The following is a 23,694-nucleotide window of genomic DNA, read 5'->3' as shown; positions in this document are numbered from 1 at the left end:
TCTTTCAACTGCTTTCTCCTCATGGGCTCGTCGGCAGCACATTTTCCAAAAATATGTTCATTAGAATCGTGGAGTGCTCAAATACGCCACCATGTCATGGCGTAGGAATGGAGCGTGCATCGTAGGGTGACAAAGACATGTTTCAGCACTTGCTGATCACACACGCGGCCGTTTCGCCTCTGGCCCAAGAGCGGCACGCTCTTCACGTATACGAATAGCCTCGGTACCATCGTCAATCAAGGTTTCTCTGAACCAAGGATGCTTGAGTGCCTCTTTGGCGGAGATTCTCTGCTTCGGGTCATACACAAAGATCTTCCTCAGCAGGTCAAGTAATTGCTTGTTGAAGGAAGTGTTGGCGGCAATAAACTCCTGTTAGGGGCATTAGCATTGAAAAGGAAGAAATGAACTCAGGGTTAACTCACATGCAAAGGCTTCATGGCCTTCACATACTTTCGTGACGCCTTTGAAGTTTCGTTGTTCGGATATTCCAGCTTTCCACGGTTGAAGAACTTGGCCGCCGTGTTGGCATTGGCACCACGACCTCCAGAGCAGACTTGCTTGACAAGTTTGGGGTCAATCTTTCCATTGCACACCACTTCCATCATGGCAAGATGTTCGAGATTATCGTGCGTCTGGAACAAGGCATCTCCAGTAAAGAATTCGACAAGAATGCATCCTATGCTCCAGATGTCACAGGGAAAACTCCACCCAAGCTGCAATATGATCTCGGGGGCTCTGTAGTGCCTCGTAGATACCACAGAAGAGTGATATTCATCATCGAAGGTGGCAGATCCGAAGTCTATTAGTCGGATCTCACTGTCCAAAAGCACTCTCCTCTGTTTCGCCGTTCTGGCTGTCGTATGCGAGGAAGAGGGTATCGTGCGATTGTAGGTGAAAGTCTGATAAGCGTTGTGGACCAGCAGAATGTTCTCTGGTTTGAGATCTGTGTGGATCAAGTTCAGGTCGTGCAGAACTGGAGCAGGTTAGCATAGTCGTCGCAAGCAAAGGTTGAACACATACATGCTACACTGGTGAAGAGTTGCCGAGCAAAACTCTGAATCTGAGAGCTGGGGAACGGCACGAAGCCATTGCCTTTGAGGAAGTCGAAGACACTTTGTCCTAGCAAATCGGTGACAATGCAGATGTGGTTTCGGAAATCGAACGAATCTCGCAGGTGGATACACTTGTTTCTGTTGGTTTTGTCGTTGAGAGCCAGGGTGGACAGCACTCGCAGCTCAATGCGAGAGGCGTCACGATATTTCTGTACTGATCTGATGATCTTGACGGCACATTTCGTCTTCTTTTTCTTGTCAAAGGCCTCGACAACTTTTCCAAACGTTCCTTGACCGAGCAGTTTGATAATGTCATCTAGGAAATTGTCAATATGTGACCTGGCTTGTAGAGGGATTCAGACGTACATCGGTCAGTCAGCGGAGTGTTGTTAGATACGATGTAGTGGCCATCGTCATCGTCCACTTTTTGGTGCTTGTGCAGAGTCTGTGAATAGTCAGCAACCATGAAATCAACTCGTGAGGGCTGACGACGTACATCTCGTATCACAGGCACATGGACATCTGCGGCCTTTCGTAAGGGCTTTGAAGGAGGAATGTAGTCTGCAAAGGCATCTGTTGGATCTTGCTTTCTCTTCGCCTGTGATCTCGTCTCTTTCGGCGGCTGCACTCTTTTCCTTTTCTGGCCCACCCGCACATCTTCGTAACTGTTGTGCGCAGCAGGATTGCTCCCATAAGACTCTAGCGATGTCGGTGCGGTCACCGTCTGGAGGGAAGTCGTCCGATCAGCAGAGTGGTAAGAGGCTGACGATGACGATCCACCAAATTTTGCAGGGTGTGTAGAATATGTCGGGCTGTCTGTATATTCGACTTCATAGCCTTGATCAACTTTTCTCTTTCGGGCACCATTTGCGTGTGCAGTGTTGTCAGAAGGTTGCTGCCGCTCTGACGTATTCGTTGTGGCTTCCGGCTCAGGGCTATCATCGTCGATGACGATTATTTCTTTTGGGATCCCATTTCTGTAAAATTCGTTCCAATTGGGCTGCTTGTGGGATTCGGGCAATGTCGAGGCTGACTGAGAAGGGGCCATGGATGAGACGTTGGAAGGCGGTCGGTAGGATGCGGGAGACTGTTGTACTCGCGGATATTGGGTGGAAGTCGGGTAGGAAAGGTAAGAAGTCGTCATTCGTTGTGGTGCAGGCAATGTGGCCGTTGTGGGATACGTCCGACTTGACGGTGAATAGAGATTTTGATGGGCATAACCATAATGTGCTGGGACGACAGTAGTTGCTATCGTGGAAGGAGTCGACATCTTCAGATCATGTATGCTCTGTGGGTGGAGACTGTCCGACAACGCAAGTGTTGTGGATTCGCGCCACGAACCGCAGTTTGCAACATGCGAGGAGAATGACGAGGTGTTTTCGGTTCGATTGCGTTCAATCTCGAGTCTGAACGGTGAGATAGGACGAGGAGAGAGTAGAAAGAAGGATCAAGATCCAATAGTAGTCATTTGGGACCCTAATGAGACAGTGATCGAGGGAGGACGTGAGGTTGGTAAAATATGAGCGTCGCGGGCCCCAACGCCGAGGACGAGCCTCTATTGGACCAAATCGATGGTCATGATCTGTTATTAGGATCTCGAGGTCGAATAGAAACGAGAAGTAATGCCACAGACTGTAAAGAATAGAGTCGTTGTGGGCAAGATGGCAGAGGACCTGAGATCGATTGACGTCCACAGGATGCAAAGGCGAGGGAAAGAGGGCGAGCGAGTTCAAGCCTTAGGACGGTTTTGGGGTTAAAGCCGCCGTGTCGAATCACGTCTTCCGAAGAAAAGAACTTAAGGAACCGTCTCAGTAAGTGAGAGTCTCTTTCTGCGCGGCACTTTCCTGGTATCACCAACACCACCTGATTTTCTTCTAAGGGGCTGCTTTTTCTTTTCTTAGACCAACTCGAGTTCAAACAACTATCTATTCATCACTACTAGTAAAAGTCTGCTACATTTCCCCAGGCCTCCTTGAGTGGGTGAAAAAACAACGGTAAGAGGCGTAAACGCCCATCAATAATACAGACGCCATAGGAGTCGGAGGGAACGCAGGGTCTTCGCCCTCGCAGATCGCTGACGTTCGTCTCCGCGACAATTCTGTGCGTCTCCACGCCTGCAGAGATACGCACGCCTCCGTTGTGTTTATGACACCAATCTCCTGCCTAAAACGTTCTGCCAACACTTCTCACTCAGCAACACATACGGACACTCGAGCAAAGACTCGTGAAAAGATGGGATACAAGAGGCAATCGCAGACTCGGCCATGAATCGGTTTTAAGAGGAATCGGTGATGTCCCGATTACCGGGACGGCAAGATACTTGTGGCCAATGCTATGACCACATCAGGTCGTTCCGTTAGCATGCAGATAAACGCCGGTGACCCGAAGGAGAAAAGAATATGCATGATCATAATTCGTCGATAATATTCATCTCAGCCTGAGTCACTAAAAAGAAATAATCAGTACATCTAAGACCATGCTAGCCAAAGATGCTCTCCATGCTCCTGTGCAATGATAATGATAAACCGGTCTTGCTTGCAGATTTTTGGGTTGAAATTCGATTATCTTACAGTTGGGCGCGTCTTCTCCTCTTCAACCCGACCTGCCCCAAACTTGATGTCCCCAGCTAAGGCAGCAATATCTAGAAATGCATATCGAGAATCAATTTTCAGGTAAGCTGAACCCTCGCACATAAGACCTTGATGCTCGCCCATCACCTTCAAGCACAAGGAGAACATCTCGAGCCTGGATCTTGGCGTCCTTTTCTTCATCCCATTGACCAAAGAGTTTCTCCGTAGGAACTGCTTTCGAACGGTCGGGAGCAGGTGTACCTGCGGCGGTGCTAACACCGGATGGCAAAGGCTTCCCAGGGGTCACTGCTGGACTTCCACCACCACCACCACCTCCTCCTCCCCCTCCGCCGCCACCCTTCATCCAGTCGTAGGTTCGCTGCTTTTTGCCTCCAAACCGGTTGCCGATAAGACCAGAGACCGCCATTCGTGCTGCTTCATTGGCAGACTTGTGTTGTTGCTGTTCGGAAAACTTGGACTCCTGTAGTTTCCTTTCTTTCTTCGTGGTCTTCTTCTCCGATTCTAAAGCTGCGGCAAGCGCAGCGTCGGCCAATGAGTCGGCGCCGGCTGCTCCGGGCGATCCTTCTGCATTTGCTGCCGCTCGACGTTTTGCTCGTTTTTGCCGTCGCGCTTCCTCGGCGCTTCGTTCCGACTTGGATACTCTGTCTAGTATGGCAACAATTCGTGCGGGTCCAGGAACATGATCTTCTGACAACGATGGTTCGCTGTTTGCTTGTGAGTGTGTACCTAACATGCGTCAGTCAACCCATCGCAGCGGAACGTAATACTCACGCTTTAGACTGGCGCTACCAGCCGGACTTGACACACCATCAGGTACATCAGTAGCCGGCTTGGTAACGACTGCTATATCCTGCCATTCATCGGGCACCTTTCCTTTGGAGTGCTGCTGCCGTTCCTGTGATAGTCGAGCAGACGCACTGACCAAACCGGTCAGTCTGGTCTTTGCGGCCAGACTAATGATCTTCATGATATCAGATAGACGTTCCCCTTTTTGACCAGTATCGAGAATGGCTTGCCCCTCGTCGATGACACGTGAAGCGCCTTCAAGGCCATTTACCCGCACCATTGGGGGAGGTGCGTGCTTTTGCGTGTTTACCAGAACGCCAGATTGTGGATCGACGAGATGCTCGGTGATGCTAATGTTTCGAATCTTTTCGTTCAAGACGCCGCCCAGCAGAAACATGTCCCAGAGTGGATTTTGGCTGTGCCTGGAAGCCTCCCAGTCCATACGTTCATCCTGCCGCTGTTTGATGTCTTCTGCAGATGTTTGATATGTTTGAGCTCCATTCTGGCCTTCACTCTGTCCTTGTTGGGCCTCGGACTTCTCTCCATTTGTTTGTAGGTCGTTGAACGAGTTCACATGATAGTGAAAGTTTGAAGCTTGTGACGGAGGCGGTGGCCGTGTACCATAGTAATCTGGCCTTACAAGCATCCTCGCCTCTTCTTCGATGTTGATTCCAGTACCCGACAAGATATCTTCGTAATTCCGATCTTCGGCTTTGTCGGCTGGCCGCTGTGGAGGCGGCATTAGCCCTTGCCGCGGATTCGAAGGAGGTGCAGTGCCATTCATCTGGATGTTCCCTCCGGGCGTTGTCGGGCCATGTCCTGAAGGCGTGGGAGGATAGCTCTGGGGTGAGAACGGCGATTGAACATCAGGAGATAGGCGTGGTCTTTTCGCGGCAGGCGGTTGAATATATTGCTGAGGCGAAAATGTCTGAGGTGAAGGTGAGGAATAAGTCATGCCCATCTGCGGTGACTGAGGACCGAGAGGGCTCGGTCTGCCATTCGCGGCGGCGAAGTCGCGCGGCAAGGGAGTCTGCATCTGAGGGAGCGGCGGGCGCGCCGGCGACGGTTGCGACTGAGCCATGGTGGGATGGATGAGGTCGTTGTTTTATATGTGTCGTCGCGAAGGGAGAGTCCACCACGCCGTCTGTCTTGCTCTCTGTTTTGTGAGTGAGCGCACTTCCACGCTCGTCTCCTTCTTTGTCCCTAGCATGCCTGATTACTTTTATGATTGCATTCGAGTGAGATTGTGATGAGTTGGGCGCGTTGGGCGGGGTTAAATGGTGTGTTATTATGGTGCAATATGCGAATGAGTCTACCAAATCTACCAAAGGGCAGCCTGCCATCATGCATCTTTCTTTGAGCCGCGGCGCACGTGACCTGCTAGGCTTTGTTTCCCTTGGTCATTTCAACGCTTCGTTTGCCGATGACATTCCTCCTTCTCGTCGTCTTCTCTTCCCGTATTTGCACAAACGAGATCGCTGCATTATTTGAGGACTATCTTGCAGTGCTTTGATGTCAACATGCCTCGATGGTGAGAGACCATGCTAATGACCTGCTCCGGCCCGCTTCAGGAATCTGACGACTAATTCCCGATCTCTTAACACCCTGTTATATCCCTGCGTTACTGGCCGCTACTTTTCGTCACAGCGACACCCATAGCGCGCAATTATGGCGACGAAACGAAAGGCTGCCGCTATGGCTACAGCCGAAGATGACGACCCGGTCGACCCTTCGGATGAGCTGGTTTTTATCGGACTCGGCGGATGTCAAGAGGTGGGAAGATCATGCCATATCTTGCAGTACAAGGGGAAGACTGTCATGGTGAGTTGCTCGATCCACTTCCGGTCTTGCGCGCATGCTTACCAGTACGCAGCTTGACGCCGGTATGCACACTGGTCGAGAAGGAATGTCGGCCATGCCGTACTTTGATGATTTCGACCTCAGTACTGTGGATATTCTTTTGATCAGCCAGTAGGTGCTTTCCTTTACCCTTTCGCTGCTCCTTTGCTCGCTCAGATATATGGGACATCACTGCTGGAGGTTTGAGTGGCGCATTCGGAAGCCTGAGTTCAAGAATGTGACAAGAGAAATGAGATGGCAGATCGTCCAACGATCTGTATCTGTAGGCAGACAGCAATACAATTTTGTTCGGCCAGAATCCCTGCTCTTGTCTTCTTCGTTCCTGTCACTTTCTTGAAGCTACATCTCGTGTCGAACGAGATAGATTTGTTGGTGTAATTGGTTTGATCTGTGGCTAACAAGGTGTGCTCCATAGTTTCCATCTGGATCACGCAGCTGCGCTTCCTTACGTCCTCGCGAAGACCGACTTCAGAGGCAGAGTCTTCATGACACATCCAACCAAAGCGATCTACAAATGGCTCATACAAGACTCAGTCCGGGTCAGCAATACTTCGTCCACCTCGGACCAGAGAACTTCGCTATACACGGAAGCCGATCACATTAACACCCTTCCCCAGATCGAGACTATCGACTTCTATACTACGCATACAGTGTCAGGTGTCAGGATAACACCATATCCAGCTGGCCATGTCCTGGGGGCTGCCATGTTCCTGATCAACATTGCTGGACTCAATATCTTCTTCACAGCGGATTACTCTAGAGAACAAGATCGCCATCTGGTCGCTGCTGAAGTGCCCAACAAGACAACTGTTGGCAAGATCGACGTCCTCATCACGGAATCGACTTTTGGTATCTCAAATGCACCTCCTCGCGCCGAAAGAGAAGCAGGATTACTCAAGGGTGTTTCCAATATTATAAATCGAGGAGGCAAGGTATTGATGCCTGTGTTTGCTCTGGGTCGAGCACAAGAACTTTTGCTCATACTGGAAGATTACTGGCAACGGCACCCGGAGCTACAAAAGATTCCGATCTACTACACAGGAAACACAGCGCGAAAGTGTATGGTCGTATACCAGACTTACATCAATGCCATGAACGATAACATCAAACGAATCTTTCGGGAGCGTATGGCCGAAGCCGAAGCCGCTGGAAACGCCAAAGGCGTCAGTGCTGGGCCTTGGGACTTCCGCTTCGTACGAAGTCTGCGTAATCTTGATCGATTCGACGATGTGGGCGGATGCGTTATGTTGGCATCTCCTGGTATGCTGCAGTCAGGCATGTCACGCGTCCTTCTTGAACGTTGGGCACCCGATCCGCGCAACGGAGTGCTCATGACTGGTTATAACGTCGAGGGCACCATGGCGAGGACGATTCTATCGGAACCGGAAATGATTCCAGCAATAATGAGCGGCGGACACGCCGGTGCAGGGCAGAATATGGGTCGAAAAGTCAGGGACGACGATGCGGCGGTGATGATTCCTCGACGATGCACGGTCGAGGAGTTTCAGTTCGCAGCACACGTTACTGGGGTTGAGAACGTCGAGTTTATCGAACAAGTCGCATCACCTCATGTCATTCTTGTGCATGGAGAAAGATCTCAAGCAGCAAGATTAAGGTCAAGATTGCTGGACCTTAACTCGAGACGGTTGGCAAGCAACCCCAAGGCACATCAAACCAAAGTCTACAGCCCCGAGAATGGCGCCGAAGTCAAAATCCCCTTCAGAAAGGACAAGATCGCAAAGGTTGTGGGCAAACTCGCTCAGATACCGCCGCCAAACTCAGCTGATTCTGATGACTCGAGGGTTGTCAGCGGCGTTCTGGTGCAGAACGGGTTCAAACTTAGCCTTATGGCGCCTGAGGATCTTCGGGAGTATGCTGGTTTGACCACTACTACCATCCTATGTCGACAGCACATCACTCTTGCCACAGCAGGAATTGAGCTCATTCGCTGGGCTTTAGAAGGCACTTTCGGCAGCATTGAGGAGACTAGTCACGTCAAGTCCGAGGCTAACGGCCACACAGGCCAGAACAGATCTAATGGCGTTAAAGACGAGGAGGAAGCGGATGAGGAAATTGTGCCGGAGCCACAACGGACCTTCCTCATTATGGGCTGCGTTGCCCTCAAATGGTCAGGCCGAGAGAAACAGATCGAATTGGAATGGGAAGGGAATACTATGAATGACGGTATTGCTGATGCTGTTATGGCAGTATTGATGACGGTCGAAAGCAGCCCTGCAGCGGTCAAATACTCGTCGTCCAAGTCCTCACACCACCACCATCATGTGCATGAGCAGAACGGAATCTCATTCCCGCACAACGAGCACAAAAACATATCATCAGACGACAGGTTCTCCAGGCTATGCATGTTCCTGGAAGAACAATTTGGCGATCATGTCGCGCCTATCGAAACACCGAAAGTGTCCGTTCAACCAGACACTAAGGGCACGCCAGCAGCAGATGCGGAGGTGAAAGAAGAGCAATCAGACGAGGAAATTGACATCGAAAGCGCCCAAGCCGCCGAGCGCGCGAGACTTGCAGCCATGGGTATCCCGGTACCAGGACTGGAGATAAGAGTCGACAAGAACGTGGCGAAACTCTGGCTGGAGCACCTCGACGTTGAGTGCGGCAACGCTGTTCTACGTGATCGCGTCAAGGCTGTGGTTGAGAGGGCCGTGGAGACTGTTGCCCCGTTGTGGGCAGTACGGGAACAAGTCAAAGTTTGAATGAGCCTCAGTTGATATGGCTCGGCAGTATGAGCAGAATCAACCGCGTGGAGACTTCTTGAGCGGGCATCCCACGAATGCCACCTCGGATGTGACTTAAAGTTACTTGGAGCCCCCAGACGCATTGCGGGGAAAGGGGTCTGGCTAATATCCTGACTACTATCCGGCGACTCGTTGAATGTACCATTAGTCCGCATTCACGCCTCGGCACCACAATGTATATTAAGGATTCTGCCAGAATCTCGTTATCACGTCTTACACTTTTGCTCCTGAACGATCCGTGCGAACCTTCTGCATGTATACACACTGACCATCAGGAATATACCGACCAACCACTATGGCTCCGCATCTCAAAACAGCCATTGTCACAGGCACGTATCACTCTCAAGGCATCATCCATACAAAACCACTGACAATGCAGGTGGTTGCTCTGGCATCGGACTCGGCCTAGTCAAGCACCTCCTCTCCAAACCAGACTGGCGTGTAGTGTTGGCAGACATCCGTCCTGAAGCATACGACGCAATCAAGTCATCTCTCGATCCGGACCGCCACACATTCATCGAGACCGACGTGTCCTCATGGCCGTCGCAAGCCGCGCTTTTCAAACAAGCATTCACTTACTCCGATGGAAGAATCGACTTCCTCGCCGCCAACGCCGGCACCGCGGAGAAAGTACACCTCCTGGATCCATCGCTTGACGACCTCGACACCGAGCCCACACAGCCAAGCATGCTCGCCACCGAGGTGAACCAGTTTGGCCCCATCTATGGGTTGAAGCTGTTTGTGCACTACGCCCGATTGACGAATCGAGCACTAAAATCAAAGCATGCCACGTCCACTTCCGAGTCTTCGTCGACAACGAATGGCACATCCGTGTCAACATTCAACCCGAAAGTGGTAATAACATCATCCTGTACCGCGCTCTACCCATTCCCCGTCGCCGTCCAATATGCTGCGTCAAAGGCCGCAATCTTCTCCCTGGTGAGGAGCGTCGGCAAGAACCTCCTGGCCAGTGACAACGTGGCTGTCAACTGCATCATGCCCGCTTACGTCGACACCAATCTAACACCAGACGAAGTCACGGCACTATGGCCTAAGGAATGGGTAACGCCCTTATCAACGATGAACAGGGCATACGACGAACTGATCGATAAACACGGTCGTGTCGAGCAAGATGGCAAGAGCGATGGGAAAGACGGGAAAGTCAAAGCTGGGAAAGCGGTGGAATGTGCGTGCGATAAGCTTTATTACCGGAATGGTGTCGAGTATGCAGATGAGTCGCAGAAGTTCTGTATTGAGCAGAGTTTTTATCCTGATGGACTTTGGATGCGTGGGATGATTGAACGGATGAAGAAGACTGGGTCTATTATTTGATAGTACATCGAGTTCTTTAGATTTCAGGCGTTAACCGACGGATGGTCAAACAAAGATTGGAAGCCATTTCTGATATTGCACCTGGCAATTGACATTGTATTGAAAGAAATTGCCCTACTATGTGAGAACCGGCCGCCCCCTAAAAATGACAGCCTCGTTCCTTTCGCCTTTTCGTCGCCGACACTTGCCACCATGCTCCCAAAATCACATTTGACCGCCAGCCTAAGTTAATTGTCGTACATTGCGGACCAATTAGAACTGTCGTTGTCCAGAACATGCAAATCCGGAAGACGTCCTGATCGCTCGTTCTTGCTTGCATGGTTGGTGACCGCATAGCCACTATCTCGATGATACGCTGCTGGCCCTGGTCTGTCCACCGCTTTTCCTTTTCTCGAAGTGCTGCCAATAGCCCGCATCTGTTGACGAATGCCGACATAAGTACCAGCAGCTCGAACTTGATCACGGATGCCGACATCAGCAGCAGGAGCAGCAGTCTCACCGTACATTCGGATAATTTCAGTCACGGACGATACCGCGGAAGGCGCAATCGATGTTGAAGAGCCTGCAGGAGTAGCAGTCTCACCGTACAACCGGATGATATCAGTCACGGACGATACCGCGGATGGCGCAATTGATGCTGACGACTCTGCAGGGAAAGATTCGACCAGGTTGACATATGTATCTGCCGGATTTCGGACAGACTGCATCTCAAAGCGTTCGGTCTCCCATGACGTCCTCGAACCACTGCTGGACTCCCACTTCGGGCTGAAATAAATGTCAGCATCCTGAGGTTTCCACTGTTGTCTTGGAGGTACGTACTCCTCTTCTCCTTGTTGCTTTTCCTGCGTAGAGGGTCTGAGACGGATGTAAGATTTCTGGGCCTTCAGCTCTTGGTTTGGTAGGACGTACGCAAGTGGCTTCAACAATTCTTGGGTATCCTGCTCTTCTTGCTGGTCTTGACGTTCTTGCTGCTCTTCCTGGATTTGTTCCAGACTCGGAGCGACCATTCTTGCATTGTTACTCACCGTGTCAACGCTGTAGAAAGACTCTGGTGTGGCCATCCGGACAGCAAACGAGTACGGACTATGAGCCTTGGTATCGGTATCTGCGAAATCTGCGTGAAATTCGTCGCTGCCATCTCCTGGAGAAAGATCCTCTGTATCCACTGTGCTAATTGAATGCGCCACGTGTGTCAGATCGCCGACTTTCTTGATCTTCAGCTTGTTCGCTCTGACATCGTGGATTTTCGCGCGGGCATGCTTCAGCTGGACAGCTTCTGCCTCATTGCGTGAAAGGAGTGATTCCAAGTCAATGGTATCGCCGGTGTACTTGGCCGTGATTTCAGTCAAAAGTGCAATCCATACTTCAACCCAGACCTGTAATCTTGGATTTCCATGCTTTGCAACATGTCGGCTGGTTGCACGAGATCTGATGATCCATCTCAAGTCGAGAAGCGTTTCCATATCCCCACTGATGAGAGAAATGATACACGCTTCGCATTCCTGGTGTTTCCATTTCAAGTCTCGCACAGAGGCCAGAAATGTGATCTCGTACTCTCTAGTCGACAGCCATAAAACATGTACACTTCTCAATCTCGTCAGTCTTTGGCGCTGATCTGCAGTAAGCAGTTCACATTGTGATATCAGGTTGTTCAGACGGGGACCGACTTCTTCTTGAAGGCGGTGGAGTAGTACTTCGACGAGGTCAAAGTCCAGACCTTTGTGCAACTTGCAGAGATGTCCAGCGCGAGGCAGAAGAAGCTTTTCCAGACGCCCAACACTGTATCTCGACGGTAATGACTTGACTTCTGTAGAAATATGCTTTCCTGCATTTTCGAGAGGCCGAAACTGAAGAATCTTTGCAAGCTGCGGGACGAGTTTCGGCGGGATATCTTGGAGATGCATCTTAGCTATTGCACAGGAGATGAGGTTGAATGCTTACCTTGGTGAGATGTCGCTGCCAGGTACACTCCGCAAAGCCTGCAAATGTCCTGCAAGCTATGGCTAAGATTGACGTCTCTTGACAATGGTTGATGTGGTGAGGTTATCGCAGGAACTGTGAAGGCATGCTGCGAGTCGAGGGATCTTATCCTCTCGTAAGCAGGATCTGGACGTGACCGAACAAAGACTAGGCACAAAGAGTGTAGGGCAGTTGCAAACCCACACAAAGAGTGCGCGGTAGTTGTTTGTAGACAAGAATCCACAAAGACTTTGAAGCATGTCAAAGGCAACAAAGACGTCGACAATGTCAGTCTTCATCAGACAAAACCGAGCACTGTGAAAAGGGGAGCATTGAAGCGCTGACGATGGAGAAAGATACCAGGTAAGTTGGATATGCCCGGACAATCAACGGGACATCACGGTTTCCGTGTAATGACTTTTGTGAACTAGAAGGACAAGGGCAGAAGACCGAAGTTGATGAAAGATTGTCAGAGTCCGACGCGGCATTGCAATTCGAGGAAAACAAATTCGAATTGAGAGTGAATGACATGCGGCCATGGGCCCATGTTCTTGTTCTTTTATACACATTAGTAGTAATATCCAGCCGTAGTGATTAATAACACCCGCATATGCGCCTGGCCTGAACTTCATTGTGCTGTGGGCGGTCTCCGAACTCAGAATGGATATGACAAGCGATCGTAACAAGTCTGGCCATGCTGAAGTCAAGCAACTTATGACAATACATATTCGCATCAGTGCATTCCATCAGCGTGAAGGATGGCAGTGCTTCTGCTGTGCAGACTTCCGGCAACTCGGTCTGAGATAGATTTGGCATCAAAGCCACTCTTCCGTCTCGTGCTTCGTCGCAAAGACTGCTTGGCCTCTTGTTCTTCCTTTTCTTCTTCGACAAGAATCCTCGCTCCACCATACTCCTTGTCGTCAAGGACCTGCCTCTGACTTGATTGGGCTTGTTGTTTCGCTTGTTCGAGGTTGATTTCAGGAGAATTGACCACGGAGGTCTTGGCCGCATCTGCGTCTACTTTTCTTTGCGCCGAAATCCTGTCGCGTTCATAGCGAGCTGAAACATCGCCGCCTTTCCAAGCCGTATTGAGAATTCGGTCCCAGAATGTGAAGAAGGGCTGGGAGAAGTTCGTCTTGATACCCCAGCTTTGGTGGTGAACATCATGGTAGGTAGCGTTGTTAGACGTGACATGCTGAAGAGGGTCCCAAGGGAATGCATATCCGCAGTGATCATCCACAGTCTTGATAGTCGAACACGTGAAGAACCACATTCCCTGTCGAACCGTCATGCCCGTCACGAGATAGGCCAAGCCTGTACCAAGAGTATCAAGCAGGAAACCCTCCATTGGATGATTGTAAAGAGCGCCGAATGCGTAAGGAACGTATAGTCGGTGATGTCGAGAATGGAGGGTAGTGTACAGGAATTTGTTCATGTGCATGGCACGGTGGAGAAAGTACTGCCAGGTATCCACGATGAAGATAGCTACCATGAACTGGACCAACGGTACTCCAATCCAGTAGATGAATTTCGCGACAGAGGCCTCCCATGGTGCCAACGACTGAAATGCATAAATGCCGCCGGAGACAGCACCTGCAAGTTGAGGGTGTGTGCTGTGCCACTGCTTGCCTAGAGTCACCGCGTCTAGGCCGACCACGGAAAGCAAACTTGGAATATATCGTTGCGCCACCCGCAAACGCTGAGCCCAGTGGGCAAGATCGTAATCTTCTCTTCCAACAGTTTCCACAGGATCGAAGTAAGCCAAGGCCAGCCCAAACGTCGTCTGGATGATCTGTTGCAGGATTACATCTCTTAAAACTTCATATCTCGTGACGTGATTGCGCTTCAATACTTCGGCTGGTGTGTGTAACCTGTACTGAGAGCACAAATCATATGTGTCGAGTATATGGAAGAATAAAGAGACCACCCAGTACGCGATAACAGGGGCAACTAGCTGTAGGACCACATCTGGCACGCCTGAGATCATAGAGGGACGGGCTGTGAGGGTGTAGGATGGCAGAGGAGGCAGTTCGCCCAACGTAGAGTTCACCATGCTGGCCACAATACGGTGTTGTCGAGATTCGGAGATGGATGTTCTCGAGGTTCTCAGCGTAGTAGTGCAGTAAGACGCAGTGCGGAAAGCCCGGCTCGAGGTGTGAAGGAGTGACAGGGATGACGGCGCTGTTTCGACCGAAGCGCACGAGGTATTTGCGGTAGGCAACAAGAAGCAAGACTGACGTGACAAGAGGAAAGGAGAGTATGAAGTATAAGAATCAGTTGGAATGAGGAATAGAGCGCAAAAAGGAAGGGTGGAGTGACGATTTCAAGGAGAGTTGTATGGTGATTTTGCGGGATGATGATGAAGAAGCGCAATATTCGCCTCCCTCTCCCTCATAAACATTAAACGAGAGATTAGATTGTTACTAACAGGGTCCGACGATCGCATCTCATTTCGCGCCTGAAAAATGCCTCGCCACTGATGACCGGGCTTCATCACGTGCAAGTCACGTGGAGAGGGCTGTCGCCAGGTGTCGGCTGAGTTTCCTTCCCTGACCCAGACATGTTCTAGAGCCAGAATTTCCAGATGTGAAAAGAAAATAGCCCCTCTACAACAAAAGTGTCTGCGCTTCCCTTCTTCACGTCGACCTTTTCAGAACTCCTACACCTCTTTCTTCCCCTACTTCGTCGCAGCTTTCTTCCGGCAACCCTTTCAAAATGATTATCTACAGAGTATGTCACCCTACCGTAGAGCTGCACAGATACTTCTGCCACCACAACACTGCCCCCGCCTCAAGGAAAACTCCTCGTACTGACCGCTGAATGCAGGACCTCATCTCCGGTGACGAGATCATCTCGGATACCTCCAAGATTATCGATGCAGGCAATGGCTTGTGGGAAATCGACGGCCGAATGATCAAGAAGGGAGCTGAGAACTTCGGTTTGTCTCTCTAGTGGGGATGTTGACACATATGCTGAGACGCGCAATAGTTCTCGAGGGTGCCAACCCATCCGCTGAAGGCGAAGATGATGGCGAGGGTGGTGGTGATGACGGCGACAACCAGCCAATTCTCGATCTTGCAGATCAGTTCCGCCTACAGAAAATCGAGGGTGGAATGAGCAAGAAGGCATATCAGAGTGAACTCAAAAGTCAGTCGAACATATTGCCGGTCTAAAACGCTCCGGACTGACACTTGATGCAGAGTACATGAAAGGACTTACCGAGAAGCTCAAGGAGTTGGGCAAGTCCGAAGAAGACATCAAAAAGTTCCAGTCTGAAGCACCCGCCGCCGCCAAGAAGATCCTTGGAAACTGGGACAACTACGATATCTACCAGGGCGAATCCATGGCAGAGGGCAGCATGTACGTGCTGGTTGATTTCCGTGAGGATGGTATGACACCTTATGCGACCGTCTGGAAGTGGGGTTTGGAAGAATACAAGGTGTAAAGCACCATGGTAGCGATTCGAGACCGGGAAGATCACCCGACACGACTTTGACGATGGACTCAAGCATGCATTTGAACGCGAAGCATATCAAAAGAAGCTAGAACTCTTTCTGGTCGGAAAGAGTAGAGGATGGTGGTGACTGGACAAGACAGAAGTCGAATCTACTGTCACAAATCATGAGTTGGTCCTCCAGGTAGCAGAGAGAGAAAAACATGTGCATTCTTCAAAAAGCCGTTACGAGTACCGATTCAGGAAAATTTCCGCTGTGTGGTGTTAGACTTGTGATAAAGCCCGAAGTGCGCTCGCAGCAGCAATTCAATGATAGTCTCCGCGGGAGCAATTGATGAACAAGGGTTGACAAGAAGCATTTTGACAAGAGTTGGTCAAGCCTGTCACGATGCGTTGTTCTCCGTAGAGTTTGAAGTAGGAAACCCTCCGTCAACTCGACATATCCGGATGTTGTTCGGCGGCAATGCTTGTACTACTGTTCCTTGCGTGGCAGTTCCCCTTCTCCTCTGTTGCATCTGCAGACCCTGACCGAATCCCTGCAAGGCCTCGCTGCCTCGTTTCTCCACACTCTGACGATCAATCCTGCGCCCTCCAATTCTCTGGACCGTTACTGCCATTCTGCTCGTGTGCCCTCTTACTGCTTTACTTCTTCCTGTCCTCTCCCCGAACTCTGTTCGCCTCGACGAGCGTCTTTTTCAAGTTTGTCTGCCTTTACTCCATGTCACAATAACATATGCCTCATTTCTGCCGATGGCGCCCTTCATTTATAACTTACTGATCTTCTCAACCCTCTTTTCCTCCGCCTTCACCAGTCCAACCCTCGAGTCGCACAACTCGCTACGGCGCGCAAAGCCATCCTACTCTTACAAAGAAAGGCAAGATGGCCCTTTCCGGAGATTCCGAGACAGTATAGTTGAGAAAATATGGTCTTTACCGAGTAAACCTGTACAACAATCCTTCACTCCTTCAAATCCAATTCGGCTGCCTGAAAATTTCAAAGCCCGTTATGGAAACGAGGTCGTCCTTCGATTTGATGTGCGGACCGAAGACGAAGCAAAGGCCTTGTCAAAGGCAGCCCAAGACTTATACTTGGACATTTGGGAGGCCACAGACGACTGGGTGGACATAAGAATAGCAAAAGACATTATACCACCATTCCTCGATCTGCTGCCTTCCACTGTACACGTTTCCTACAGACCTTTGATGCACGACTTGGCCCGGGCCATCTACGACACATATCCAGACAGGCCTTACAGTGAAGACCACTCGATCGAATCCAGGCTCACAACACCATACTCTCGAAGCACATGTGCAGGCCCGCCTCAGGACCTCTTCTTTCAAGACTACCAGCCTCTTTCCGTCCTTTATCCATGGCTACGGCTGATTGCTTCGCTATTTCCAGCACATGCGACTTTGATCAGCATAGGTCAATCCGCTGAAGGTCGAGACATTCCGGCCTTGAAATTAGGCAGACGATCAGACAATAACGGTGACCCCCATACCAAGAGACGCACCCTCCTAGTGGTTGGTGGCAGTCATGCGCGAGAATGGATAGCAATCTCAACAACTGCTTTCGTGGCATACAACTTGGTGACGCGCTACGGGCATCCTCAATACTCTACGGTGACAAAATTGTTGAACCACTTTGATGTTGTCTTCGTCCCTGTTCTAAACCCCGATGGCTATGAATATACATGGACCACGGATAGATTATGGCGCAAGAACCGACAATCAACCTCGCTTCCGTTCTGCCCCGGTATCGATCTGGACCGGTCATTCGGCTTTGGATGGGATGGTCATGGCGATTCGACCAACGCATGTAGCGACGACTATCCTGGACCAAGACCGCTGGCTGCAACCGAAGCCCAAATCCTGACGGATTGGGCCCGAAATGAGACGAGAGATAACGACGTCGAATTCGTGTCGTATCTGGACTTTCATTCCTATTCGCAGGAAATTCTCTATCCCTTCAGTTACACCTGCGACGTCAATCCACCGAACTTGGAAGACCTCGAGGAGGTAGCGATGGGCATTGCCAAGTCATTCAGGCTAACCAACGGCCGCTACTACGGCGTCGAGAGCGCCTGTTCAGGAAGCATCACCTTCCGAGACAAGGTCAAAAAGACGCGAGTACAGCTTGAATCCCAAGGTGGTTCGGCATTGGACTTCTTCTACCACGATCTGGACGTCAAACTTGCTTTCCAGGTCAAACTCCGCGATACAGGAACGTACGGTTTCCTGCTACCCAAATCAAACATTGTACCTACTGGTGAAGAGGCGTACGAGGCAGTCATGGGTCTAGGCCGATGGCTCCTGGGCAACCATGGGATTGAGGGCATTCATCAGTCCGAGTCTGTCTGGGGTGAAGAGACTACCGTCGAAAACGATGCCAGTGTTCAGGTCGACCAGGATGAGGAGGACGCCGACTTTTATGAACCTGATTACGACTTGCGACGGAGGAGGCGGCGTTAGAACAAGCCGGTATTGTTGGCGGCGATATTGACTTCCTCCATGATATACTCTACGACAGCACTGAATAATGAAATCTTCCTGAATGATGTATATTGGGTGAGGATGGGCATACATACTCATGTAGTAATGCGCTGGGCATGTATTTGCCGTACGAATAGCTGGATACCCTGAATTACCCATAAAAACTCATTTCAACTCGATGTTGTTCATTAATGTTATGCAATGCTATGCCTTGCCGCTGCTCTGCTGTCATATGTCTGCCGTTCCAGGCCCAGGCGCAGGACCAGATCCTGCCAGCCCCAGCACAATTCAACCTTGACTCCGTCCTCATGATTGAGATAAGGCCTTCCGCTGATTCAACGGGACGCTTGTCCCAGCACCAACTCTCACATCCCCAGCTGTATTGGACGCGTAGTACATCACATACAACATACTTAGTCCCAGTCAGCAAGAGTAAGAGTGAGTGTACCGTCACACCCTTCCTTTGTCTTGGCCACCGTCCGCAATCCACATCCTTCTCATCCTCATCATCCCTCCTATCACCGCAAGCCGGCCCACCATCAATCATAGTACTGCTTTACTGCACTCAGCAAGATCAATAACTCATCAAGCTAACATGTCCATCGCCCAGCGCGGCACAAGCCAAAAGCATCCGATGAGGATGATACGCCGTCGCCACAATCGGACTATGCGCACCGCGTCCCGCAAGACTGCCCCCCACAACCTGCGCAAGACGACTGGGCAACGGCTCAAACAAGCCCAGCGCATCGCCATTAGTATTGTAGCTGCGAACCTCATGTTTCTCCGTGCCCACAGCAAAAACAGGCGCATGTTCGTGGACGCTGAGACTGCGCAGTAACGGACCACCCGGCAAACCACTACCAGTACCACCAGCACCACCACCGTGACCGCCGTCCGCACCAGCACCGGCTCCAGCGGCATGGCCTTGACTGGGTGTCGTCGCACTCAGCGTCAAAACAGCCTTATCATTTCTCAAATCCCAGAGCTTGACTTCGCCATTCCTCGAGCCCGAAATCAACTCCCGCACCCCACCGCGCTGCATATGAATATTCGTGATCCACTGCCTATGCTCGCGCCAGATCTTGACCATAGCAGTCCTGGGGTTGAGACGTTGGTCAAACACCCTGACCACACCATCCCCGAAACCCGCGATGAAAATCTGCCCAGCGACCTGGTCGCTCGTCAGACTCGTCACGCAACTCGAGCTTCGGGCCGGTATATCGCCGACGCAAAGCTCCGTCGCGGCATTCCACACTTTAATCACTTTCACGTCACCCGCGACTAGAGCCTTGCCTTGACCCTGCTGCCAGTCGAACACCAGCCCGGCATTCTTGTTGCTAGGGACCATTTCCGTCAACGCTCTAAACGCCGTGATGATCTTGACTTCATTTGAACTCCCATAATTGCGGTAGACTTTCAACATGCCGTCAGAACTCCCCACCATAAGCAGCGGTTGGTCGTCTTCGTTCATGAATTTGGCGTCATTGATCCTGCTTCCGGCTGGGTTCCCGTTGCTGAAGCGGCTCAATTGCTCATTCTTCTGGAAATCCCAGATCGTCACCGTGTCCTTGTCGTCGGTCACGGCCAGATGGTCATCGAACTGATGGAAGACTAACCTCATGGGCTGGTTGTGGTTGTTGAGGAATCCCTCCAGACGAGTCCATCGCGAACTACCTGCCACACCCTTAAGTGGCTGGTTGTCTGCGATGATTTTCTCGTTGCGGTTTCGTCGCCACAATCGAGAATTGTAGTCTGCTGAGCCTGGTTCGTCAGGGTCATTAGGTCGCATTTGTGGTTCGCGGAAATATTCTGTCGACCATTCTAGCAGCGAACTTTGCAGGGGTATCCACTGTTTGAGCTTGGGGTCGAGAGGAGCAAACCCAGCCGAAGTGGGTAAGGTTGCTGATTGATAGGAACCACCAGAACCATGAGCATCGGATGTCTCTGGTGGTCGACTCCATTCTGGCGGAAGGCGGCCTCTTGGGGTATTGACCGGATGGATGGGCTCTTTTGGTTTGCTGGGGGATGCTTGAGGGCTGGTTTCTGCAGAGCCGTTGGCACTTTCTGTAGCGCCGAACGCAAGATTTCGCAGAGACGTGCCGGCGCGCTTCAGGCTGAGCGATAGATAGCTCTGATTCTTCCGCATTTGTGGTGGTGGAGTGCCTGGTCGGTGGTCCGTCTGTCTCAACGCGCTGAAAGATGGGATTTTCTTGAGTTGGGGTTCCTCCCGCTTCGAGAATCGGACAAGGTCATCGATCACATCCAATGCCATCTGACCCATTGGCGAATTGATCAAAAGCTCGTGTACAGCATCCACGACGATGGAAGCATTTCGCGAGATTTCTGGGTGAGGGTCGACTGACAATATCATAATCTGCAGCCAGATACATCCATATATCGTGTTTGCTGATATCGAGGAGAGTGGATTATGGGGATCGTATGCATTCGTCTCACCATCCTTGTACGGATGTCTGTCTCTTTCCTGCACAAGTTGCTCATACGCCACCACAATGAATTTGTTCTGGTAGCGATGAACAAACGCAGAGAGGAAAACAACCAACTCTTTTCGCACCAAAGTGCTTCCGTCAGAGGTCATAAACAGTACAGACGAGGCAATACCCTCCTCGATCTGTGATAATTGGTCCGTCAGATCCGGGATCCCCAGAAAATTGGTCAGGGCATGGAGCATGGAAGCCCGGACTTCTGGGACTGGATCAAGAGATAGTTCGCACAGCCTTGCATGAGCCATACAGCGAATACCCATCCATTTTGCATCAGCATAATCACACCACAGCATACTCAGACACAGACATGACCACTGTCGTAGCAATGGATTCTCTGGCTCTGCCATGTTAAGCAGACAGGCGTTGAAGAGTTCAGGTAGCAGACAGACGGTCTGACCAGGAGCATACTTCCTGCAAAAGGTGGCCACGATGAATGCACACATGGCTCGATGTTCGCTTGCGTTGCCAACAGGAATGTCGGAGCGAGGGTTCATGATGGAGATGAAATAATGAATACCGTTGTCCTTCAACAGATCAGTCTGAACAGTGTGGTCGACAGCCATAATTCGAGCCCAAATGAAGACCATAACAGGTTTGAGTTCGAGTGACGCCGCTTGCAGGAGCTTGACAACATAAGGAAAGATACCGATACTCAAAGCCAGATGAACCGCCCAAGGTCCCAAGTCTAGGAACTTGCTCAACAATATCAAAGCGCGTAGGCGGTGCACCTGACTAAGAAGCACTTGTAGTACAATCGGTAATTGATCTGGAGCACGATCTTTGGTCGGACCAGAGCTGAGGTAGACCTCAAAGGCTGTGAGTTGCTCGGAGAAGAAGGTCGAATGCTGATACTCGTACACACGCTTTCCTTCCTCTGCTTCACGCAACATAGGTAACTGTGCCAGGACCATTTCCATGGCAAGGTCCCAGCTCTGCCACAGTGGATGACGGTGCGTTTCAGGCAGGGTTGGTGATGATATAGGATGGCAATGATTCGCTCGCATGATCCGTTCACTGAGTAAGAAGTTGCGGAACAGCGCAGCCACCATGAGATCCTGGCGGAAAAGCTTCTTGAACAGTGTCCTAGGCAGAATGTTCCACGCGATAGTATCGGTGATGGCTGTGAAGATCCAATTCAATTCGCCTAGGGGACTTCTTCTGTCTTGAAGACGACCCGGCACCGGAATCTTCCCTTCCTCCAGTAGTGATCCGTTGGGAAGGGGATTCTGCAACACAAACCACCTCAGAGCAATGTCTATAGGAGTTGTGAGACAGCATGTGAATAAGTCTGCAGGAAGATCCGGATTTGTCGGTAGCATCTCAGTCTTATCACAGGCAGCCAGCTGTATGCAGTCACCGTAATTTTGTATTTGCGCGCTCGGATCCCGCTTCTTAAGCTCTTCATTCTCCTTCTCATGCTTAGCGAGGAAGGTGTCGAAATTGGCCACAATGTTGCCGGCGTGCGAGACATCGTAGACAAACAAACTCGGGCCGCCTAGCCAGGACTGAAGATCATAAATCCCAACCGGGATGTATTGCGTGTAGTTCTTGTTAAAGACCCAGATCTCACCCGAGGCGGTCGGAAGAGGCACACCATGGCCGTTGTAATGAAACAAGACTCGCTCGTCCTTCGCGTTACGCCGCAACGAGATACAGAATCTTTTCGTTTCGTCAATGGATGGGTCCAAGTACTGCTTATACCTAGTTCGCAAACTCAGCGACTCATACTGCTCTTGTAGCCGTTTGCCGATCTGCTCCATCGTTTTTGTCGAACCGCTGCTGCTGCCAGTCGGATCGACCCAGGCCTCGAGCTTCGCCGTTGGATTGGTCTTGATCACATCCGGAGGATCCACGCCAATGTTCAGGCAGATTGCTAGTGCGGCAGAAACGGTCTTCATCCTATCTTTCATGCGCCAATCCACGCTGGGAAACTTCTTGGACTCCTCTGACTGCGAGCCATTGCTTTCATGGCGCTTTTCTGTGTAATACATGTAGAAGGTTGAGTGTAACAGTGACAGGTACTCGTTTGATGTGTACTCATCGTCCCAGCCATGTCGGATGTGTGCGAGCTTGTCGTCTGAGGCCTCGGGAGTTACTCCCTCTTTCCGCCGCGGACCAAGGTCACTTCTAGTACGATGTAAAGGTTTTGCACTGAGGTAGTCTGCAGACTCGGGTATTAGTCTGGGTGTCGTGTGTCCATTGAGGTGACCCAGTCCGCCTCCATTTAGCTGCGACGATAGTTGGTAGGTGGCGTCTGTCATAGATCGAGTCTCATCCTCAGCCATGTCTCCCCTGACAGGTCGATTATGCTCTTGCGTTGTTGGCCTGCGATATGTCATGTCTAGTCCCAAGCCAACATGTGTCTGGCCGTTGTGCGCAGCCATCTTGGGAGATCCGGGCGTACGCCGGCCGATCAAACACGCATCTCAGACAACAATGGGACCTCGAGGGTAAGGTGTAAAGACGGAAGCTGATTGTTGGGTTCAGACATAACCCGCAGGTGTTGTTTTGTAGGGCATGCGCCGTAGTGACGACGGCGACGATGTGACTCTGTGCATTCAATTCTGTGCTCACAGACTGCCTCCACAGGATGCACGCGTGAGGAAGCGATACTATTGAAGAGTAATGTTGCTCACATACTGCAAAAGATTGCAAAATGGACTGATGTTGCGTTGGCCATGTCGATGTGCAGCCTGCGGTCTTCCGTCACAGCGTCCTTCTGCCACCGCCTGAGAATAAATTTTGGGTGAATGCGGGGATCAAGGTCAGCAGGCCAGCCCAGCCAAAGCCCGGAGATGTGCCAGCCTCGCCTATTGAGAAGCATTTATCCCCAGCCTGACATTTTTTCACGTGGGCCGTTGAGCAAATCACCATCTAAACAACACAGCCTTGCGCATC

The 23,694-nt window shown here is 51.0% G+C and overlaps 9 protein-coding genes across 9 annotated transcripts; 4 read left to right on the top strand and 5 right to left on the bottom strand.

Moving 5' to 3' along the window:
• Positions 1 to 110: 110 nt before the first annotated feature.
• Positions 111 to 2,474, bottom strand: EDD37DRAFT_205102 (dual-specificity kinase). The gene is made up of 5 exons (XM_062810219.1): positions 1,549 to 2,474; positions 1,419 to 1,497; positions 1,021 to 1,368; positions 423 to 973; positions 111 to 369 (listed from the first exon to the last, which is right to left on the bottom strand). The coding sequence occupies exons 1-5, from the start codon at positions 2,320 to 2,322 to the stop codon at positions 157 to 159; spliced, it is 1,965 nt and encodes a 654-aa protein (XP_062665593.1). The 5' UTR covers positions 2,323 to 2,474; the 3' UTR covers positions 111 to 156.
• A 1,492-nt stretch (positions 2,475 to 3,966) lies between these two features.
• EDD37DRAFT_642958 (uncharacterized protein) lies at positions 3,967 to 5,734 on the bottom strand. The gene has a single exon (XM_062817399.1). The coding sequence runs from the start codon at positions 5,508 to 5,510 to the stop codon at positions 4,380 to 4,382; it is 1,131 nt and encodes a 376-aa protein (XP_062665592.1). The 5' UTR covers positions 5,511 to 5,734; the 3' UTR covers positions 3,967 to 4,379.
• A 318-nt stretch (positions 5,735 to 6,052) lies between these two features.
• Positions 6,053 to 9,012, top strand: EDD37DRAFT_675581 (endoribonuclease ysh1; the record flags this gene model as incomplete). Its single annotated transcript, XM_062819541.1, has 3 exons — positions 6,053 to 6,250; positions 6,303 to 6,400; positions 6,705 to 9,012. The coding sequence occupies exons 1-3, from the start codon at positions 6,098 to 6,100 to the stop codon at positions 9,010 to 9,012; spliced, it is 2,559 nt and encodes an 852-aa protein (XP_062665591.1). The 5' UTR covers positions 6,053 to 6,097.
• Positions 9,013 to 9,181: 169 nt separating this feature from the next.
• EDD37DRAFT_204952 (uncharacterized protein) lies at positions 9,182 to 10,610 on the top strand. Its single transcript, XM_062810218.1, has 2 exons — positions 9,182 to 9,383; positions 9,434 to 10,610. Exons 1-2 carry the CDS (start codon positions 9,350 to 9,352, stop codon positions 10,384 to 10,386), a joined length of 987 nt encoding a protein of 328 aa, XP_062665590.1. The 5' UTR covers positions 9,182 to 9,349; the 3' UTR covers positions 10,387 to 10,610.
• Positions 10,611 to 10,613: 3 nt separating this feature from the next.
• On the bottom strand, positions 10,614 to 12,290 carry EDD37DRAFT_698437 (uncharacterized protein; the record flags this gene model as incomplete). Its single annotated transcript, XM_062820180.1, has 1 exon — positions 10,614 to 12,290. The coding sequence occupies one exon, from the start codon at positions 12,288 to 12,290 to the stop codon at positions 10,614 to 10,616; it is 1,677 nt and encodes a 558-aa protein (XP_062665589.1).
• A 788-nt stretch (positions 12,291 to 13,078) lies between these two features.
• Positions 13,079 to 14,398, bottom strand: EDD37DRAFT_570777 (C4-hydroxylase; the record flags this gene model as incomplete). The annotated part of the gene is made up of 1 exon (XM_062814295.1): positions 13,079 to 14,398. One exon carries the CDS (start codon positions 14,396 to 14,398, stop codon positions 13,079 to 13,081), a length of 1,320 nt encoding a protein of 439 aa, XP_062665588.1.
• Positions 14,399 to 14,752: 354 nt separating this feature from the next.
• EDD37DRAFT_642938 (Mss4-like protein) lies at positions 14,753 to 16,243 on the top strand. Its single transcript, XM_062817398.1, has 4 exons — positions 14,753 to 15,075; positions 15,172 to 15,283; positions 15,334 to 15,492; positions 15,546 to 16,243. The coding sequence occupies exons 1-4, from the start codon at positions 15,061 to 15,063 to the stop codon at positions 15,788 to 15,790; spliced, it is 531 nt and encodes a 176-aa protein (XP_062665587.1). The 5' UTR covers positions 14,753 to 15,060; the 3' UTR covers positions 15,791 to 16,243.
• Positions 16,236 to 18,472, top strand: EDD37DRAFT_642936 (zinc carboxypeptidase). Its single transcript, XM_062817397.1, has one exon. The coding sequence runs from the start codon at positions 16,550 to 16,552 to the stop codon at positions 18,269 to 18,271; it is 1,722 nt and encodes a 573-aa protein (XP_062665586.1). The 5' UTR covers positions 16,236 to 16,549; the 3' UTR covers positions 18,272 to 18,472.
• On the bottom strand, positions 18,473 to 23,537 carry EDD37DRAFT_642935 (raptor N-terminal caspase like domain-containing protein). Its single transcript, XM_062817396.1, has one exon. It carries the CDS (start codon positions 23,178 to 23,180, stop codon positions 18,867 to 18,869), a length of 4,314 nt encoding a protein of 1,437 aa, XP_062665585.1. The 5' UTR covers positions 23,181 to 23,537; the 3' UTR covers positions 18,473 to 18,866.
• Between the last annotated feature and the right edge of the window lie 157 nt (positions 23,538 to 23,694).

Source organism: Exophiala viscosa, assembly GCF_022695815.1.
Source record: "Exophiala viscosa unplaced genomic scaffold EDD37scaffold_16, whole genome shotgun sequence".
Classification (NCBI taxonomy): domain Eukaryota; kingdom Fungi; phylum Ascomycota; class Eurotiomycetes; order Chaetothyriales; family Herpotrichiellaceae; genus Exophiala; species Exophiala viscosa.
The sequence above is the reverse complement of the archived record's forward strand: the minus strand, read 5'-3'. Positions and strand labels throughout refer to the sequence as shown.